Raw genomic sequence first — 22,532 nt, 5'->3', positions numbered from 1 at the left:
ATGCACCATGCCCTGCCTTGGCTTTACTGTCAAAACCCCAATAAAGGGAGCAGCCTCAACCCTCCTGTCCTGTTTTCTGCTCCCCAATCACCCAGGTGTCTTTCCCACGTGGCCCTGTACCACGCCTGTCCTTCTGTCTCTAGGTTTTGTGAGTATAAGAAGCTATCATTTCCTGAGCCTTTCTGTCTCCTCTCATGGCTATACATGACTGATTATTTCATAAAAGAACATGAAACAACTTACTTCTTTACTTTGTATTTTTTTGTTTTTTGGCTTCACCTTCCCTCCTGATTCTTTCCTTTTCCCTCTCCTCCCTCCCTCCCTTCCTTCCTTGAAATATGTTTCCCTCTGGGATGCCAGCACCTTGAAGGCAAGGGCATCTTGTTCACACCAAGTCTTCAGTGCTGGGCAAGCAATTGTCAGATTCACCAAACAGTGCTGAGTGTGAACGCCAAGCAATATTCCTTCCCTTCCTTCCCAGGTGCCCATGGACTCACACACACGCCATTCCAGAGAACACTTCAAATTCAGTGGCCATGAATCTGTCCGGAGAGTCATCGCCACACAGTGATCCATGGGGTTTGTGTTTCTTCAAAACAAACATGCAGGGTGTTGACTAAGTGAAGAAATGTGAAGCAACAGCAGCAGCAGAATCTCCACACCGTGTGTGTGTGTGTGTGTATGTGTATTTACGCATTTTCTTCTGAAATATGGGTCACTGTTTTCACAGGAGTCTCTTTATTAAAAATCAAAGTTATATTAAAAGGTATGTTGAGGGCTTCCCTAGTGGTTCAGTGGTAAATAGTCTGACTGCCAAGGCAGGAGAAACAGGCTGGATCCCTGCTCTGGGAAGATCCCACGTGCCCTGGAGCAACTAAGCACTGTGCTCCCGAGCCTGGGAACCACATCAACTGAGCCCACGCATTACAACTAATGAAGCCCAAGTGCCCTAGCACTTGTGCTCTGCAACGAAAGAAGCCACTGTGTTGAGAAGCCTGTGCACCACAACCAGATGGACAGTAGCCCTTGCCCGTTGCAACTAGAGAAAAGCTCACGCAGCAATGAAGACCCAGCACAACCACAAGTAAATAATTAAAATATTTTTTAAAATGGTTGAAAAGTCTCCTTGCCATCCCATCTGTCCCACTTAGGGGAAACCAGTTTGTTAGTTTCTTGCATATCTTTCCAATATTTTAATATAAATATAGGGAGATATAAGAGAATGCAACGGCACCCCACTCCAGTACTCTTGCCTGGAAAACCCCATGGACGGAGGAGTCCAGTGGGCTGCAGTCCATGGGGTCGCGAAGAGTCGGACACGACTGAGCGACTTCACTTTCACTTTTCACTTTCATGCATTGGAGAAGGAAATGGCAACCCACTTCAGTGTTCTTGCCTGGAGAATCCCAGGGACGGGGGAGCCTGGTGGGCTGCCATCTATGGGGTCGCACAGAGTCGGACACGACTGAAGCAAGCAGCAGCAGGCAGATATAAATACGTATTCCTCCTCTGTGTGAACTCTTCTCAAATTAATCTTAAGAAGTAACTGTCTTATCAATGCAATTCCAGATGTCACCGTGTTCCTTTAGTAGCCCTTCCTCCACAGCTTTAATAAAAATCAGCATGACAGAGGAAGGGCACAGGAAGGGCTCACGCTCCCACTATCTAGCTGTGTGGCCAAGGGTGAGTTACACAGTTAATCTGTGTTTTGGTTTTCTCACCTATAAAACTGGGATGTTACCTACCTCAGAGAAGAACCAAGAATCAAAAGTTAACATAGGCAAAGTTCTAAGGACAATGCAAGGTACATAGTAGGTGCTGCATAAATGGCAGGATTTATTATTCCACTATAATTATGTATTCAGACAGTATTTATATATCCCATAAGTCAGAAACCTCCTTTACTTTATATCTCCACTTTCGTGTTCTCTCAAACACTATTTACTTAAACTCAATAGAAATAGTCCTTTTTTTTTCCTTGTGGAAAATAAAAACAGATCTTGAAGATGCCACTTGGCTTTGCCTGAACTCTTTAAGTCTTTCCCACCTTGTGCTGCCCTTCTTCCAACCTGATCTTTATCATGAGTGTGGGAGGGTGCAGATTATTTGCCTGGCAGGATCTAAAGATCCAGAAGAAAGAAGAATCTAGGAGTCTTTTGAAAGTCTAACCTTCCAAAGAAACTACGCCTCCCTTCTCCCCCTCTCTCGTCCGTTCTGCTCATCTTGTTACCTATTCTATTTATTTCTTTCCCTTCACTTCTCCTGACTTTATCTCAAATGTTGGGGGCAGATGCTGACATTCACAAATCCGCCCAGTCCACAAACAGAAGCCACCCCCCTCGCCTCCACCCTGGGTCTGGGATCAATTCTGCGTCTCACAGAACACCTTCCCTTCCGCAAACTGCAAAGTTTCTCGGTCTGAACTACAGCTCCCCGCGCTCTCTGCCCCTCCAGTTTCCCCTTCAGGCCACTTGAGGAGCTGAGGTGGAATTCTGCAGCTTTTGGCAGCAAACCTCCTCCTCTATCTTCCCACCCACCCGTGGGATCTCGCCAAAGCTGCCAAGGGAACTTGGGGCTATGGGTCCGGTCTCTGTATTTTGAGCCCTGAAGAATAAAGGAATCAGCGAGTCAAGGTTTCCTTGAAAGCAGGTGAATGTGGCCTTGAACCCGGAGCAGCGCTGCGGCAAGGGCCCGGCCTTAGCGACCTTAGCCCTTAGCGCAGCGCCCGGCAGCACCTGCCCCGCGGGGCGCAGCGGGGGCGGGGCGGGCACCAGGGGGCGGGACCCGCGCGGCAGCAGCGGCTCCCAGTGCTCGGCGCGCGCCGGGAGCCCCTGGACCCCGCAGACCATGGGGAAGCTGGTGGCACTTATCCTGCTGGGCGCCGGCCTGGCCCTAGTCGGGGAGAGATTTTTGACATTAAGGTGAGTTGGCATCTTGAGCGTCCTGGGCTTTTTCTCTTCTTCCAAGTTAGGTTAAGTGCTGCCCCGGGCCGCCTTCCTAGCCGGTAAGAACGAGCAGTTTGGGGACCCCGTCTTCTCAATCCCAACTAACAAACTATCCCTCGAGGAGCTCTGATGTGGAAAGTGAGCTGATTTCTTGCCTTTCCTAAGAGCGTGAGGCAGAAATGCCCCAATTTATTTTCTGAAAGTTATGCAACTCCCCTCTTTCCCCAGGTCACTCTCAGCATTCCACCCACCCTTAAACAAACTGTTGGGAGCGCTGGTCTTGGGGAAGGGAGCCAGGCTACCGGCTGGATATTTCTGGCTGACTCAGAGGTTGTCCAAGGCAAGTTCAACCTTGAGGGGTCCCGGCTTACCAGATTAAAGCAGCTAGCAGGACAGCAGGGAAATGAACTGAAACCTGCAAGGGGACATTGGCATTGTCTCGGTATCTGACCTGACCTTTTGAAGTGGAAGATCTAGTGGTGATAGCCATTCCAGAAATATCTCAGGAGAATACTGGGCTGGTAAGAAGAAATGTTTGTTAGAGGATGACATGTGTTCCCGAATAGATGTTAGCCTCTACTTGCTTTCGGTCCTCTTTGGGTTGTTTTTATTTATTTCTCTAAGGGGTCACGGAGAGTCGGACACGACTGAGCGACTGAACTGAACTGAACTGAACTGAAATAAAAGTTGGTCTTCTCAGAGGTTCACATCTATGGGTAGAATCTGTTGAGGAGCACGGTGCCTTTTGATAATACATTCTAGTTCAGCTTGAAAGAGTTTATTGTTACATTTTCTCCCAGTGCACGCAAGTGAGAAAATCATAGAAAATAATGATAATTATAAAGCCAATCTAAACAGCAATTTTTTAAGTCACGGTAAGATAAGTATAGAATCTTCCTGAATACAATTTGATAAAAATGTAAAATTATTCCTGGTGTTTAGAAGAATGTTTCACTGTGGAATCAAAAACACTATTCAAAAATAATTTGGCCAATTGTTTAAACTATGGTCGGTTTAATGAACTCATGAACTTGCAAAGTGAATGAGCATAAAATTTTAAAAATAATAAAGCAAAAGCTACAGAGTTTAGCTGTTAGGGGAGACTCTTGAATTTGGGGAAGGCAGTTGGGGACAAGGATCAAAAGGCAAGACTGTAAGGGATTAAGGGAACCAAAGTTCAGATTTATAATAGATGATACTTTATCATATTAGATAATAGCATTTTGTGCATTTAAATTAATAATACTTGCCTGGAAAATCCCATGGACGGAGGAGCCTGGTAGGCTGCGGTCCATGGGGTCGCTAAGAGTCGGACACAGCTGAGCGACTTCACTTTCACTTTTCACTTTCATGCATTGGAGAAGGAAATGAAAACCCACTCCAGTGTTCTTGCCAGGGGCAGGGGAGCCTGGTGGACTGACGTCTATGGGGTCACACAGAGTCGGACACGACTGAAGTGACTTAGAAGCAGCAGCAGCAGCATATACTATTAAATTAAAAAATATAGGCACATTACCCAGAGTGTGTCCACATTATATAAGCAAATGTAAATATAAGGAGATGCCTACTTATTTGTGATATCATCCATAAATTATGAGAAAGAGAGTTAATGAATTTGAAGGTGGTTAAAGACTGTGGAGAAGGAAATGGCAACCCACTCCAGTGTTCTTGCCTGGAGAACCCCAGGGACGGGGGAGCCTGGTGGGCTGCCGTCTATGGGGTCGCACAGAGTCAAACACGACTGAAGCGACTTAGCAGCAGCAGCAGCAGCAAAGACTGTGGTTAGACATTGATTTTGGATGCTGTGCATTGACCTCCAGTGTTTTTATCTTCCACAGAGAAAGAATGAATGTATATAGAGAAGTGGAGTCAGTAGAACCCCAGAACTGCCACCTTATTGAGGGAATTGGTATGTATGTGACAGTACAATTTCCTGGTCACCATCCGCTTGACTGAAGCTGCCACCTAATTTAATTCACTGCTACTCCTTAAACCCTCCTACTGAGGCTTCAGCCTCATCGATTTTACCCAAGCTGTCTGATTCCATGTCTCCAAGGGGGGTCCTAAACATCAAAATCTATGGCTTTTTCTTGGTCCTCTTACTGACATCTCTCCATCATTTGAAATATGTTTTGTTGACTACCCTTTGGTTGGTCCCTCGCTGAACTCTGCTCCTGTCTACTCTGTGACATTTCATTTCCTTCTCTGTCTTTTTCCATTGCCTTACTTCTTTTTTTTTTCTTCTCCCCTCTTCTTGATGATACTCCTAGCTTCCAGTGTCACTGCCTTCAAAACTTATCTGCTAGTACTAAGAGAAGTGTGACTTAGCCCTTATTCTCAAGAACCTCCCAATCAATTGAGATTTTTTTTCCTTAATTAATTGAAAACCCATAGTTGGATCCCTGACCTCTCAAACTGCAGGCCTTGTTTCCTGTTTCAAATCTACTTTGCCTTTCTGTCACTTCCTCTCTCACACCCCCACCCATAATCAGCTCTTCTTCCAAACTTCTGTTAAGCTTGGTACCTGCATTCTCAAAGACATTCAGCTCAAAATTTAGGAAACTTGAACTTCCCTGGCAATCCAGTGGGTAAGACTTTGTCTTCCGATGCAGGAGATATGGATTCCATCCTTGGTCAGGGAGCTGAGATCTCACATGCCTTGAGGCCAAAAAACCAAAACATGAAGCAGAAGCAGTGTTGTAACAAATTCAATAAAGACTTTAAAGATCTTTTTTAAAAAATGAAGGAACCATTTATTTTCCCCTTACCCCTCACTGTTTCACATGAGACCTGTTGGCTTCTCCTGGGCCCCCACACAGAGCTGAACTCATTTACTCTGTACTGCTTTGACTGCTTGTTCTGGCTCCAAGCCTTTCACTCTCCCTGATGATACTACTAGGAAAAAAAAAAAAAAATCTAGCCAGATGCTGTTCTAGGAATGTATTCTTTCATTTTCTCACCTTTGCTCATGAAATTACCTCCAATGATTTCTTCATGGCTGCTTGCTAAAATCAGCTGGAAATCTCTCTTCTACCCCTGAACTCTCATAGCACTCTGAAACTCCCAGTCACTTGAGACACCTACCACATGCTTTATTTTAGAGCCAGCAGTGTCTTTCTCTCACAATCAGATTGTATACCTCCTAGGGTCAAGGACTGTAAATTATTTCAGTACATGACAGGACAACAGTATAGCTTACTGTGATATAAGTGATCTCCAAGATATGTTACTAATACATACATACATATATATATATATATATATATATATATATATATATATATTTAAGAGCCCTTTTGATTTTGGTTTTCTGTCTTTATTTCCCCCCTCAATTTCTAAAACAAATAGAGAAATAACCTGGCCCTTGTGCTCCCTAGTTTTAGATGAGGTGCGTTCTTCGAGATAGAAAGCAGAAGGAACTGAAGACAAACCATTTCCTGGCTTTGATATTTAAAAACCTGAGCTCCTTCAAGGGATTCTGATGGAGATGAAAGGGGAATGTGTGGTTGGTATTTTTTTTTTAATTTTTATTGGAGGCTAAATATTTTACAATATTATATTGGTTGGTTTTGCCATACATTGACATGAATCCGCCACGGGTGTACATGAGTTCCCCCTCCCGAACCCCCCTCCCACCTCCCTCCTCCCCTTATCTTCCCTCTGGGTCATCCCCGCACACCAGCCCCGAGCATCCTGTAACATGCATCGGCCCTGAACTGGCGATTCATTTCACATATGATAATATACATGTTTCAATGCCATTCTCCCAAATCATCCCACCCTCACCCTCTCCCACAGAGTCCCAAAGACTGTTCTATACATCTGTGTCTCTTTTGCTGTCTCGTATACAGGGTTATCATTTGCATCTTTCTAAATTCCATATATATATGTTAGTATACTGTACTGGTGATTTTCTTTCTGGCTTACTTCACTCTGTATAAGAGGCTCTAGTTTCATCCACCTCATTAGAACTGATTCAAATGCATTCTTTTTAATGGCTGAGAAATACTCCATTGTGTATATGTACCAAAGCTTTCTTATCCATTCATCTGCAGATGGACATCTAGGTTGCTTCCATGTCCTGGCTATCATAAACAGTGCTGCAATGAATATTGGAGTACATGTATCTCTTTCAATTCTGGTTTCCTCGGTGTGTATGGCCAGGAGTGCGATTGCTGGATCATATGGCAGTTCTATTTCCAGTTTTTTGAGGAATCTCCACACTGTTCTCCATAGTGGATGTACTAGTTTGCATTCCCACCAACAGTGTAAGAGGGTTCCCTTTTCTCCACACCCTCTCCAGCATTTATTGCATGTAGACTTTTGGATAGCAGCCATTCTGTTTTTTTTTTTTTAATGACAGGGGACTTTGTCCCATTCTGAGGGAGAATCAGGACCTGTAAAGGAATGGCTGCAATATACCTTTAGGGAGGCCGGATCCTTTACACTGTGTGTCACAACATGAGCAAAGGTTGTGTGTGTGTGTATGTGTGTGTGTGCAGTATGTATAATTGGCAAAATTTTCTAATTAAAGGGACCACATGAGCTTGGCAATGAATATTTCAGTGGTGACTGGTGTAGAATAAAAGCCAGATGGACTTCCCCAAATATTTAGCTTTGTTTTAATATCCAGTAAGCTTGACTCAGGCTGAACTTCCTACCAGTTTAGTCCAACGTGGGCTCAGGGTCAGATTTAATTTGATTTAAAAAATAAGGAAATGTGACCTTCAATCATTTGTTTACTATCTTGTGGAGTAATATTCATATTTCAGTTCAGTTCAGTTCAGTCGCTCTGTCGTGTTCTACTCTTTGCAACCCCATGAATCACAGCACGCCAGGCCTCCCTGTCCACCACCAACTCCCGGAGTTCACTCAAACTCATGTCCATCGAGTTGGTGATGCCATCCAGCCATCTCATTCTCTGTCATCCCCTTCTCCTCCTGCCCCTAATCCCTCCCAGCATCAGAGTCTTTTCCAGTGAGTCAACTCATCGCATGAGGTGGCCAAAGTATTGGAGTTTCAGCTTCAGCATCAGTCCTTCCAATGAACACCCAGGATTGATCTCCTTTAGAATGGACTGGTTGTATCTCCTTATTAATTACACATCTATCTCGCAAAAGAGTCTGCCAATTAATTTAGACAGTAATTAGAGCATTGTTAAAGCATTAAAGCATTATTAAAGTCTAGCCCAACCCTCAGATTGTATGATTCAAATAGACTTGAGAAGTTAAAACTAGAGCAGAAGGGGCCTCCCTGGTGGCTCAGTGGTAAAGAACCACCTGCCATTGCAGGAGACATGGGTTCTATCCCTGATCCAGGAAGATCCAACATGGTGCAGAGCAATTGAGCCTGTGCGCCATAACTGCTGAGCCTATGCACTAGAGCCTGGAAGCCACAACTCCTGAGGCCAGCGTGCCCCAGAGCCCGTGCTCTGTGACACTTCACAACAAAGGAAGCCACTGCAGTGAAAAGCCTGTGCACTGCAGCAAGAGAGTAGTCCCTGCTCTCCACAACTAGAGAAAACCCTTGCAGCGATGAAGACCCAGCACAGCCAAAAATAAAGAAAATTATTTCAAAACACTAGAGCAGAAGAAAAAAGGGCATGCACATCTCATGTCTATTGGCATATGTACATTCTCTGTTTACAGAACTGAACAAGTGAGAATGATCATGGGTCATTTGTCAATAGGACAATATTGCTATATATCTAAAAATAATAATACTACCTTATCAAAGGCCTAGTGTCTATGAGCTTTCTGCTGAGTCCTTTGGAAACATTTTACATCATCCTCACAAACGCCCCGTAAGGTGGGTGCTGCCATCTGTCTTTGGAGGTTAGGAAACTGACACCCAAAAGAATGACATTCCCTGCTCCATGGTCCAGAACTAGAAGGTGGCAGGTCTAGGTCAAGAGGCAGGGTGGTTTTCTTCCATGCCTTTGTACTCTCTGTTGTGTAACACTGCCTTTCTTATCTGCTAACAGCACATTTTCATTACGGAGTTTCAGGGAACTGTGGTGGCAGCAGAAAACAGAAAATCTGAGACGCAAAACAGTGAGATATTAATAAATAGAGCTGACCAAGACAAGACAAGCTGGATCTTTAAATAAAGCTCACTACTGAGATGATTCTCATAAGACCTTCCTCTTTGAGAGTGAAAAGCTTTGTGAAAGCATGGAAAACCAAAGAATTGAAGGCAGAGTGTAGTAGGCAGTAACGGAACTGGGGGAAATTTCTGATTTGTGTTTTCTTCAAGACCTAAACTTTTCTGATTAATTTTATTGGTCAAGGGCTTCTCGGGTGGCTCAGATGGTAAAGAGTCTGCCTGCAGTGCAGGAGACCGGGGTTCAATCCCTGGGTCAGGAAGATACCCTGGAGAAGGGAGTGGCTACCCACTCCAGTATTCTTGCCTGGAGAATTCCATGGACATGGAATGCGTGTGTGGACAGCAGAGCCTGGTGGGCTACAGTCCATGGGGTTGCAAAGAGTTGAACATGACTAAAACTTCCACTTTATTGGCAGAACAAACTTTTCCTCCTTTTGTTCTCCTTCCTCATTATTTTTTATTTACTTATTTATTTTGGCCACATTGCATGGCATGTGGGAGCTTAGTTCCCCTACCGGGGATCAAACCCAAGCCCCCTGCATTGGAAGAATGGGGTCATAACCACTGGACCACCAGGGAAGTCCCATTCCTTCCTCAGTATTCTTTCTGGGAAGAAAGCTTAAAAAGTAAAATAATTCTAACCTCCCAGAAATCATACCTCAAAGATCTTTCTTATATTAAATTAATGTTTTTTTCCAAGGCTTTGAGGCTCAAAGATTGGCTTAACTGGGAAGTTATTTGGCTAATCAAAGTTGCCCTTGCAATAGGAACAGCTTTATTAGCTTGCCCTTGGCAGAATTATCAAGTAGACAGCCAGCCATTGTATGTGAAGTCTTCCTATCTTCCTCTCTTCCCCTTTCCCCTCCTATAGCTTCCCGTGTCTCCAAGATATGTTTCTACTCGATGGTAGCTTCCATTTGTTCCATTTTAGCTGGCTGTTTTCTCCCCTTGAAGATGTGAAATGATAATATTAATTGATAGTAATGTTTTGGCATGACTTTTTCTCAAGATGTCTGTAGAGAACAATTGGAGGCCAGAGAAATGCAGTTATGCCAAAAAATAGGGTTGACAGATTAAAAGGCAGTAGACACCTATTTGTGAGACTGGTTTTAGACTTAGCAGTGGGGTTTTAATAATGTTGTCTGTGTACAGGGTAATGAGCATGTGCAGAGGACTCAGGGGAGGGTGTCCAGAGGCTCTTACTCCCACAGGAGCCACTGTTGCGAAGATGCACTGGGCCGTCAGGCAGATGCGGTGCAGGTCGGGGAGCGGGTAAAGGAGGGTCAGGAATAATGTACAATCAGCTACTAATTCTTTTCCACTTCTGAGTGCAAAGCACCAGCTTCCCCGTGCTGTGGGCCGAGCAAGTTAAAAAGCCCAGCAAAGCATCTCTGGAAAATGCCTACTCATGCTGCAGGTGAATTACTGAAGCAGGTTAGTGCTATCATGGGAGATGTGTGAAACGGTGTTTGGTAGATGAAAAGACGAAACCAGAGATTATACAGCTCAGGACATCTTCTATTCAGAAATTAATACTCACTTGTCAATAATTTAACCTCAAACAAGACACAGTTCAAAAACTAAAGCAGTCTCTCCTTTTTCGTCAGTCAACCAGCTTGTTGCTGAAAGCTTTTATAGTGAAAAGGCAGATATTATATTGGATACAAGGATACGGTACTGAATAAAACCATGTCCTTGATCCAAGCAAGTTGCAGTCCAAGTGTGGAAAATATCATGGTGGAGTTAGTCACAGGTGACCATGTTAGTCCACAAATTGGATGTTGGAGCCAATAGAGGTTGAAAAGGCTGAGGGGACATCTCTAAGGGCCTGTGATACTCAGCCAAGTGGAGGTAAGAGTGGGTGTGGGAAACGTGTGTTGCCAAGAAGCAGGTAACAGCATGTGCCCAGGTATGCAGGTAAAGAAGCCTGGCACACCTCGGGAACTGCTGATAGAAGTGCCGAAGCACACCTGGAAAAGACACTGAAGCATGGGAGCCACAGGAATTGAGATCGGAGCAAGAGGTATAGGATTGGGGATCTAGCTCAAGGAGTTTGAGAATTTTACTGCCAGCCCTGTGGACCATTGGAGGCTTTTAAGCAGGGTCATTACAAGGTCAGGTTTGCAATTTAAGAAGAATGGTTGTAGGGGAGCAAAGTGGACCTACTAGGAAGCTATTACAGAAATCCAGGAGGGAGTTCCAGAGCTTGAAAGACTTGTAATCAGATGGTTTTAGGGAGTAAGGAAAAGGAAGACATCAAGGATAACTCCAAGGTTCCTACTTTGGGTACTTGGGGGATGGAAATGTCATCCACTGAAATTGAAATATACAAAATGGAGCAAATTTAAGAAGGAAATTTCCAGATTGCTTTGATACATGTTGAACATGAAAAATGAAAAAGCCCGATAGAAATGTCCTATATACGGTAGACCTGGTTTGATCCCTGGGTTGGAAAGATCCTCTGGAGAAGGGAACAGCTACCCACTCCAGTATTCTGGCCTCGAGAATTCCATGGACTATATAGTCCATGGGGTCGCAAAGAGTCAGACATAGCAGAGTGACTTTCACTATACCTGTATATACAGGTGAATACAGACGTCTGGAAGTTGGGAGAGAGTTTTGGGCTTGAATTAGAGATTGGAGAGTTAAGAGTATGTGGGTGGAAGCTGACACCTTGGGACTAGAGTCAATGGGTGCTCTGCCATGAGAAATAGCCAAGTGTGGGTAGAGGCTGGTGAGTATTTCTATCCAGGATAGAGGCAGAAGGAGACTAGGGCAAAAGGAAGCCTAGAAGCGGTGTTTAGAGGAAAAAAGAGATAGAAAAAGGTTTGTTCAAAAACTAACCAATCCAGGGGATTCCCTGACAGCTCAGTGGGAAAGAATCTGCCTGCCAATGCAGGAGACACGGGTTTGACCCCTGATCCTGGAAGATCTCGCATGCTGCAGAGCAACTAAACCCGTGCACCACAACCATTGAGCCTATGCCCTAGAGCCCATGCTCTGCTACAAGAGACGCCACAGCAGGGAGAAGTCCATGCACCACAACTAGAGAGTAGTCCCCACTCACCACAACTAGAGAAAAGCCCATGCAGCAATGAAGACCCAGCACAGCCAAAAATGAACCAAAACACCTAACAATTAAAAAAAAAAACACACATTAATCAATGTATTTTAAAAACTAACCCACCCATATTCAACATCATTTTAAAAACTGTTTTATTCAATTTTCTGGATTCTCCCCAAGTCTATTTTACTCCACGTAGGGCAGGGTATGCATGCTCAGTCGTGTCTGACTCTTTGCAACCCCATGGACTGTAGCCCACCAGGATCCTTTGTCCAGGGACTGTCCAGGCAAGAATACAGGAGTGGGCTGCCATTTCCTTCTCCAGGGGATCTTCCCAAGACAGGATTCAAACTCACATCTCTTGCGTCTCCTGCACTGGCAGGCAGATCCTTTACCACGGTGCCACCTGGGAAGCCCTATTCCGTGTAGAAAAAGCATTAAATTTTTCAGACCATCAAAACACCATATATTGGTAAATCTTGATTAACCGGAATGCTTAGAAAATGGAAAACTGTGATTGATTTTCAGGTTCCTAGTTGGGGATTAGTTTTCATCTTCAGTATAACCAATACAATTAAATCTTTCTCTGTCCTCTAGTTTTCAGTGCCTATTGTTTATTACTCTGTTGATTCAAATTTGCATTTTTTCTAGCTTTATTCCACTTTTCTTTTCCCCATTCTCCTTAGGAATCCATTACCTCAGGTAACCATTTTCCCATGTATTCTATTTACTATAGCTGTGCAGCAAACTACCTCAAAACTTAGTGACTGAGAAGGACAGTAGTTATTTTGCTCATGAGTCTGCAGTTTTGGCTGGGCTCAGGGGAGGCAGCTCAGCTGTATTCCCTTTGCATCAACTAGGGCGTCTCAGCTCATCTGAGACATCTTTAGACCCCTCTGTACCCCATGTGGTCTCTCCACAGTCTCTCCTCTGTACCTGCAAAGTAGCCAGATTCTTACATTTAGAATCAGGGCTCCCAGGGCACAAGCTTGGAGAGAGAGAGCAATGGCAGGTTTGATTATAACTTGATTTTGTATGTCAGCTGGCATCACTTCCTCATTCAATTTGTCAGAGCAGTTAGAAAGGTCCACCCAGGGTTAAGGGAAGAGGATACAGACCTAGCCTCCTAATGCCAGAGTCTGAACATCACATTTTTAAGAAGAGCATGTGGTTTTGATACATTGTTTCAATCAGATTTGTAAATTACCTTTGCAATATTCATTTGCCATATCTGATAACCATTGCTTACAGCCTCAATGCTGCCTGCCTGGGAACACATCATATGTGGGTCCACCTCTCTGCTAGAAAACATGCGAATCTCCTCTTCATTCTGTTCTCAGTCATAACTTACTCATTATATGTCTCCTTCTATAGAAAAATGCCCATGACCAGGTCTCAGTAAGAAAAGGATCTAAGTAAAATCTTCCAAATTCATTTATTTCCAACAGCTCATCCTAAGATTTATTGCTTTTTTAAAATTGGAGTTTAGTTGCTTTATGTTGTGTATGATCTGTTGCTTTCATATCAGAGAACAATTAGTAATTTCCCAATATGATTAGAAAACAATAGATTTTTCAGGCCTCAACAAGGTATCGATAACCTCAGATATGCAGATGACACCACCCTTATGGCAGAAAGTGAAGAACTAAAGAGCCTCTTGAGGAAAGTGAAAGAGGAGAGTCAAAAAGTTGGCTTAAAGCTCAACATTCAGAAAACTAAGATCATGGCATCCAGTCCCACCCCTTCATGGCAGATAGATGGGGAAACAGTGGAAACAGTGGCTGACTTTTCTGGGGGTGCTCCAAAATCACTGCAGATGGTGACTACAGCCATGAAATTAAAAGATGCTTACTCCTTGGAAGGAAAGTTATGACCAACCTAGACAGCATATTAAAAAGCAGAGACATTACTTTGCCAACAAAGGTCCATCTAGTCAGGACTATGGTTTTTCCAGTGGTCATGTATGGATGTGAGAGTTGGACTGTGAAGAAAGCTGAGCGCCGAAGAATTGATGCTTTTGAACTGTGGTGTTGGAGAAGACTCTTGAGAGTCCCCTGGACTTCAAGGAGATCCAACCAGTCCATCTTAAAGGAGATCAGTCATGGGTGTTCATTGGAAGGACTGATGTTGAAGCTGAGACTCCAATACTTTGGCCACCTGATTCAAAGAGCTGACTCACTGGAAAAGACCCTGATGCTGGGAGGGATTGGGGGCAGGAGGAAAAGGGGAAGACAGAGAATGAGATGGTTGGATAGCATCATTGACTCGATAGACATGGGTTTGTATGGACTCTGGGAGTTGGTGATGGACAGGGAGGCCTGGCGTGCTGAGGTTCATGGGGTCGCAAAGAGTCGGACATGACTTGAGTGACTGAACTGAACTAAACAACAAGTTAGAGGAGAGAAATACTTGGTAGAGAAGTCTTTAAGTTACCTTCATAATGATGGCTTTCCAAATGTTATCACTTGGTCTATAGATCTGTCTTGTGTGGCAAGTAAAGCTGAATCTCTTAGGACACGCTCTAGGAGTTTTAATTTAAAGAATAAATATAGAATATGAATTTATTTCATAGTTATTTGCTTTTTTCTCCTGAAAATGGACTTCTAAAAAAAAAAAAAAAGGAAGAATTTGGTATTTCAGGAACCTGGTTCAGGTTTTCCTAGAGAGTAGCATGCCTGTCGGATTCCTGAAAGTTAATATTATTTCCCAAGTAAATAGCTAAAAAAGTTAAGGTAGTTTCCAAAAGAAATCCAAAGTCTTGGCTGTGTGTGAAATTACTTTTTAAGCCACCATTCATGCATCTTTCTGATCCTCAGCTTTTTATTTTTTTTACAGAAAATGGCTCTGAAGATATTGATATCCTTCCTAGTGGGCTGGCTTTTATCTCCAACGTAAGTATTTCCCATGCTCCTCAGATGCACAAGTCAACAGCTGTATGGACAGAACATTAGTGTCACCAATTCAAGTGTCACCAACACAAGTGTCCCACCTGTGTGTAAATTAGTCAACTAAAAGCACCAAAATGGGATTCCAGAGGCTAACTGAGGCAAGACAGAAGTGCCCAGGCTTGCCTACCCCATGGTGGGCAGTTATATACCCAGGGGAGGACCGATAAGTGTATATTGAATTCCATTCACTTCCTAGACGAGGCTCCAGATTTGATCTGCAGCTATCCATCCTCACTGTTGCCCTACTGGCTGAGCCTCAGCTTCTGGAAGTCATCTTCTTACTAATCGGTATTCATCTCATCATGCCTGCCTGAGTTTGGAACTCAGTAAATGTTTGCAGAGTGAATGTTAGCCACGTTACTCAAATCATAACCATCTTGCATTTCCTTGCATTTCCCAAGAGCATTTTCATCTTGGGTTCCTCGGCATTTAAAGAAAAGCTCTTTCAAAAATGAGTACGGAAAAACTTGCATTTTATTTCCAGTACCAACTTCACAGGTTTGGGATGACTAGGAAGCTATGAGAAGGACTGAACTTCAACAAATTAAAATGTTATATTGTAAAAATATTTAAAATTATCATATACTTAGTTAAATCAGTTACAATTTGGAGTGGGACTTAGGATTTTGAAAAAAGTAGATATTAATTACATTTCCAATGTGAATTCTGATTGCTGGAACTGCATGTTCTAATATTCCATTTGGACCAATAAAATACTATCAAATAACATATTTTAAAAATCTATGTCTTTTTGGCCAAAAGGGGGGCCCATAAAATATTCCTTAATGGTCCCAATTTCTAAATTCTTCAGTATAGTCAGGGTCTATATTCAATATGCATTTTAAATTGCTGCTCGTGGTGGTATATGTTAGGGTAGGTGGGTGGGAAGGATTTTATTTCTTTAGTTTTCCTCCAAAAACTAAAGCTGTGTAGAAAAGCTTTTTCTTTGTTGACTTAAATTACCCACTGTCAATTGAGATTTTCAATGTGATACCCAACAGACCTTTAAAAACAATTATTTTATGGCTAGGAGATGTGTAGTTCCTACTGTATGTTTCTTTTCTATTAATATTTTCACTACAGCTAAGTGTACTGAATTCTTGTTATTCAGCAAGCAGAGGTTTTCATCACAAATAATTCTATGAGAAACGTTAGCTCTTTTTGCAAAATAACAAACAACTCATTCTTATAGAATAAGGATACTGTTCTTTGCTTATTTTTAATCTTGCTGTACTGCAATAAATTCAAGTCCTTGTTCTTCTTGGTTACCTCCTACTGCCCTTTCCTGCCATCCTAGAACATGTTTGGAAGTTGCTGACTTAGGGAGTAATTCCGTGTGATAGCTATTTTTAGTCTATTTAGAGGTGCCAAGTAGGCTATTTGCTTCCTTACCTTGGGACTTGACATGTTCTTTGCCAGCAAGATTACTCCCTTCCTCACATGTTGCCATCTAACTCCTAGTTCCCTATGAGGGCTCACTGTAGTAGAACTTTAATTCCTCAGGAATATCCCTAACACTCTCTTTTCTGGGCAAGGTGGCTCTTCTATGACCCCATAGTTTCCCTGTGGTTAGGGTCTTAGATGCCCCCCCATATCTGATGGGCTTGCTTGGTGCTGCCTCCCTGGATTTCAGTCCTTTTGAGACTAGGACTTTGGAGTATCTGTTGCCATGCTGCACCTGACACAATATCTGGCATAACATAGGTGCTTGACTGCTTACTGAATATGTGTAGTGGTGAATGAGGGCCGTGGAGGAGTTCAATGCTTGTCCACATGTACCTGTAGTCTGTTGGTGGAAATAAGATGCCTGCACACCCAGGTGTCATTTTCAGGGGTGAATGGTATCAAAATAATTGCAATCATTTGCCAAGATTCTTACCTAACTGCTTTAAACAGAAAACCAAGCATATGTAAAGAATTTCATTCGTCATGACACTTAATGTAGGCCATGTTTGTTTGCCGTGCTCCACCCTTATTTCCCAATCAGATCATTTCCATTTCCAGAGCCCCTGCTCCTTCTACCAGTTGGCAGTGCCCTCACATTCCTCCAAGCTCCCATTGTACTTGCTGTGGGGTTCTGCCCTGAGCAGCGTTCCTGAGCAATATAACATTCTCTACTGTCAAACCTTTCACTGTGCAACTAATTATCTGAGCGATTTAGGCATTTCACTTCTCTGGGCTTAATTTTCCTTATGTGAAAAGAGAAGATTTTACCTCAAGTGAAAATGGGAAGAATTGGGTGTCTCTGATGTCTTTCCCCCAATGTCACCACTATTTGTGCCACTGGACTTACTGACAAATTGACTATGAAGGAAAGGATAGATGTGGAGTCTCAATTGTATGGCCTGATATTGGGGAGAGCAGTGATTCCCTGAACAGAGAACAGATAGAAATGAGAGCAAGGATTTGAGGAGAGATCATTTTGATTTTGATCATTTGATTTTGAGCTGCCTTTAGGAAGACGCTGGGATGCAAGCTAGGGCTCCATAGAGAAGTTCCAGGGAAATGTGCGTATTTGATAATTACTGAGATCCAACCAGTTCATTCTAAAGGAGATCAATCCTGGGTGTTCACTGGAAGGACTGATGCTAAAGCTGAAACTCCAATACTTTGGCCACCTCATGCGACGAGTTGACTCACTGGAAAAGAGTCTGATGCTGGGAGGGATTGGGGGCGGGAGGAGACGGGGACGACAGAGAATGAGAAGGCTGGATGGCATCACTGACTCGATGGACATGAGTTTGAGTGAACTCCGGGAGTTGGTGATAGACAGGGAGGCCTGGCGTGCTGTGATTCATGCAGTCGTGGAGAGTTGGACACGACTGAGCAACTGAACTGAACTGAATATAGAAGAAACACCTGAAACCTTATGAATGAGCTCTGCAAGGGAAGAGTACAGAATGAGAAGGGAGGGATGGATGAGGACAGAAGGAGGCAAGGGCAGGAAGAGAAGCAGTAATTCTGTCTGGAAATTCTACTTTTGATTTTTTTATAAGAAATAAAAGTTCTAACATACTGTCAAGTGCCACAGAGATACAGATAAGGAAATACAGAAGGATTATGAAATAAGACATTTTGGAGGCCGTTGATATGACCTTTATAGAGGTATTTCTACAAACTGGTAGAACATGGATTCCAGAGAATTAAGAGTTGGAGCAATTCAAACCAAGGCAACAAGGTCAAGTGATGTTTCTAAGAAATTTGACAGTGAAGGAAGGTGAGAAAAACGTCTATTTGAAGTACTAAAGTTGGAAAATATTTTTTTCAGGGAAAGAGAAATGAGCAATTTTTCAGGCAAAAGAAGGGGACCCTGGTGAAGAATGAGTGGTGAATTCTAAAGACAGACCCTAGAGAACAGGGAATTAACTAAGAACAGAAGGATATTCTTTCCTTAGAAAAGAGGGAGAAAGGATGAGAATCATAAAACTGAAGAAAAACCTGAGGTAGAAAGGAGGGAATGAGGAAATCCATGTTGAATCGCATGGATTTTTTTTCAGTGAAAAAGGATGTAAAGACATCCACTGAGAATACAGAAAGATGGTGTGATCTATGGAAGATAATGAAATAAATCCAGAATAGATGCTTAGAGATACACAGTAGTTTACATATTAGAATAAACACAAATATTGATAAAGAATATTAAATGTCTGGTTGAAGTTGAGATGATAACTTTGTAGTGTTTTTCAACCTGATTTTAGACTGCTGCTGCTGCTGCTAAGTCATTTTAGTCGTGTCCAACTCTGTGGGACCCCATAGACAGCAGCCCACCAGGCTCCCCCATCCCTGGGATTCTCCAGGCAAGAACACTGGAGTGGGTTGCCATTTCCTTCTCCAATGCATGAAAGTGAAAATGAAAGTGAAGTCGCTCAGTCGTGTCCAACTCTTAGTGACCCCATGGACTGCAGCCTACCAGGCTCCTCTGCCCATGGGATTTTCCAGGCAAAAGCCCTAAATAAAAGCTAGAGCAGAGCAGAGACTTGATAGAGAATTTGATAAGGAAGCAGTGAGCAAAGAGTCTTTCTTAGAAGACAGGCTCTTAACTGATGATGGCAAGATTTGAGGTCTAGAACAGAAGTGCATGGTTCAGGGCCATTAAAAGACCCTTGCTCTTTGGAAGAAAATCTATGACAAACCTAGACAGTGTATTAAAAAGCAGAGAACATAACTTTGCCAACAAAGATGTGCATAGTCAAAGCTATGGTTTTTCCAGTAGTCATGTACGGATGTGAAAGTTGGACCATAAAGAAGGCTGAGCACCAAAGAACTGATGCTTTTGAACTGTGGTGTTAGAGTAAACTCTTGAGAGTCCCGTGGACTGCAAGGAGATCAAACTAGTCAATCCTAAAGGAAATCAACCCTGAATATTCATTGAAACAACTGATGCTGAGCTGAAGCTCCAATACTTTGGCCACCTGCTGAGAAGAGCTGACTCAGTGGAAAAGACCCTGATGCTGGAAAAGAATAAGGGCAGAAGGAGAAGGGCATGACAGAAGATGGGATGGTTATAGACATCATCGACTCAATGGACATGAGTTTGAGCAAAGTCCTGGAGATAGCAAAGGATAGGGAAGCCTGGCCTGCTGCAGTCCATGGGGTTGCAAAGAGTTGGACAAGACTTAGCAACTGAACAACAACAGGGGCATGCTGATCTGTCCTCTGGGTGTGGTGGCTTAAGGAGGATGAATGATAGAGGGAATAGCTCTTCCACCAATGGGCTTCAGTATTATCTGAGGAAAGCCAGGTTTCTCATAAGATTTAAGCATAGAAGGACTATTCTAAGAAAAGTTTGAAGATATAGGCAGAGTTATTTGCATGGGGTCACAAAGAGTTGGACACAACTAGTGACTCAACAATAACAAATTTGGAACTGAAGACCTACTCTCCCAGAGGTCAGGGGTGAGGCAATGGAAAGGCCAAGAATAGTATGAATGAGAGAAAGAGTGTGTGTAAGAGAGGGAGGGAGGAAGGGGAAAGAGAATGCAAGGGAAAAGTTAGAGTAGAAAGAAAGAGAGAGAGAGAAGGAAAGAATTTAAACTGGGTATAAGTAGACATGAGTGTACAAGAAAATATACAAGGTTGTTGATGTTTACATACATCAGAGTGATAGAGGAAGCATACAAGGAGGAAGTAGGCTGAGTTTTATAATTAGTATAGAATGAACTGAACTGAACTGAAACCAATCCTAAGTTTTGACACAGTGACCTGGGATGCAGCAAAGGTCCAATACATTCAGGACACCTATTATTGGTTATTAACACCTGGTCCTTCCAGTAGTAAAAAGCCACTGTACAAGTTACTGGAATGAATGTTTGGAACCAAACAGGTCAGAAATAGTCAACTCGATGAAACTGGTTCTTCTATTAATTCTTAGCTGATCCTACTCTTTGTCATTCTGTTCGTTCCGTTCCGTCACTCAGTCGTGTCCGACTCTATGCTACCCCATGGACTGTAGCCTACCAGGCTTCTCCGTCCATGGGATTCTCCAGGCAAGAATACTGGAGTGGGTTACCGTTTCCTTCTCCAGGGGCTCTTCCCGACCCAGGGATTGAACCCGGATCTCCCGCACTGGAGGCAGATGCTTTAACCTCTGAGCCACCAGGGAAGCCCACTCTTTGTCATTACATAATATAATAACAATGGTAGGCGTAACAATGCTCCCACCCGACATTGTTGTATGATGTAATGACAAAGAGTAGGATCAGCTAAGAATTAACAGGAGAACCAGTTTCATGGCCACCTGATGCGAAGAGCTGACTCATTTGAAAAGACCCTGATGCTGGGAAAGATTGAGGGCAGGAGGAGAAGGGAACGACAAAGGAAGAGATGGTTGGATGGCATCACCGACTCAATGGACATGAGTCTGAGTGAGCTCCGAGAGTTGGTGATGGACAGGAAGGCCTGGCGTGCTGAGGTTCATGGGGTCGCAAAGAGTCGGACGTGACTGAGCGACTGAACTGAACTGAACTGAGGGTGGGAGCAGTGCAATGAAACCATACACCTAAGACTAGAAAGAACCTTAGTAATTAAATATTTTAACTTCCACATTTTATAAATGAGTAAGCTGTAGCTTAGGCAGGCCAAGGGACTCAAACAAAGCAATTCAGCTTATTCTCTTGTATTATGCTCTTTGGCTTAACCTCCTCTCTATATATTAGAAACTGAAGATAGGTTCTTCCCATATTCCCATTCCCAATGGCTTGGATGACATTGGTAATCCTTCAGTTCAGAAAATGGCAACACCTGACAGTATAAAAAAAATATCCCAGAAGCTATAAAAGAAATTTAGAGCTTTGAACATTTTTGTTTTTCTGTTTCTTAAAGGGATTAAAATATCCAGGCATGCCAGACTTTGCACCAGATGAGCCAGGACGAATCTTCTTGATGGATTTAAATGAGCAAAACCCAAGGGTCCAGGAATTAAACATCAGTAATGGTTTTGACAAAGCATCCTTTAATCCACATGGAATGAGTACTTTCATTGACAAAGGTAAAACCTGAATGCTTAAGAATAAGGGGGAAATGAGGGAAATATAAACCATTCATCCTCAAACTACCCGGCATGTATGTCAAAGGAGGGAAGATGTTATTTTACCATAAAGGTATATATTTGTGAGATAATAAATGTATATCAAAACATTTTTTTAATTGCATGAAATAGGGGAAGACTAGATTGTGGTCACACCCTCTTTCTCCTATTCCCTTTTATTTTCATCTTATCATCAAAACCAGTCTGAGTATTGTTCTCAGAAATCTAACATATAAACTAAAGGCCCTTTGAAAATAATCATGTGATATCATGCTGCTGCTGCTGCTGCTAAGTCGCTTCAGTCGTGTCCGACTCTGTGTGACCCCATAGACGGCAGCCCACCAGGCTCCCCCATCCCTGGGATTCTCCAGGCAAGAACACTGGAGTGGGTTGCCATTTCCTTCTCCAATGCGTGAAAGTGAAAAGTGAAAGTGAAGATGTGACATTATAAAACAACATAAAAGAAAACAATGGATGAATTAGACATGATCAAAATTAAAATCTTCAAAAGATACAACCAATATACCACAGGTAACTCTGCTCAAGGTTGTGTGGCAGCCTAGATGGGACGGAGTTTGGTGGATAATGGATACATGTATGTGTGTGGCTGAGTCCATTTGCTGTTCACTTGAAACTACCACAACATTGTTAATTGACTATGCTGTAAGATAAAATAAAAAGTTTATTAAAAAATAATAAAATACCACAGTGGTTTACCAGGTGATACACTTCTATTAAGATGAACTAAATAAAGAAAAAAACACCACCAAGGAAGTGAAAAAGAACCTAACGAGTAAGAGGGAGAGATTTGCAAATCAGATATTTGATGAGGCTTATATCCAGAACATATGAATAACTTTTACATCTCAACCAAAAAGACAAATAACCCTATTAGATAATAGACAAAGATCTTAGTTGATCCTTCCAAAGAGATATACAAATGG

At 42.8% G+C, this 22,532-nt stretch overlaps 1 protein-coding gene across 5 annotated transcripts in view; it reads left to right on the top strand.

Moving 5' to 3' along the window:
• The first annotated feature begins 2,765 nt into the window (after positions 1-2,765).
• Positions 2,766-22,532, top strand: part of PON3 (paraoxonase 3) — a 43,591-nt gene continuing 23,824 nt past the window's right edge. For 3 of the 5 annotated variants that reach the window (XR_016036666.1, XR_016036664.1, XM_055420457.2), the window contains exons 1-4: positions 2,767-2,921; positions 4,784-4,854; positions 14,950-15,005; positions 21,384-21,549. Coding sequence is in view for 3 of the 5 variants with exons in the window: in XM_055420457.2 (XP_055276432.1) it covers positions 2,848-2,921; positions 4,784-4,854; positions 14,950-15,005; positions 21,384-21,549 (367 nt within the window). In the remaining 2 variants the exon portion in view is untranslated. Of the gene's footprint in view, positions 2,922-3,281; positions 3,467-4,783; positions 4,855-14,949; positions 15,006-21,383; positions 21,550-22,532 lie in introns of those variants that run through there. The other 2 variants (XM_088833347.1, XM_055420458.2) reach the window with 2 other exon arrangements.

Source organism: Moschus berezovskii, chromosome 3 (assembly GCF_049115385.1).
Source record: "Moschus berezovskii isolate FMDL1 chromosome 3, NW_MosBer_1.0, whole genome shotgun sequence".
Taxonomy (NCBI): Eukaryota; Metazoa; Chordata; class Mammalia; order Artiodactyla; family Moschidae; genus Moschus; species Moschus berezovskii.
Note: the sequence above shows the minus strand (reverse complement) of the source record. Positions and strands in the feature narration are given on the sequence as shown.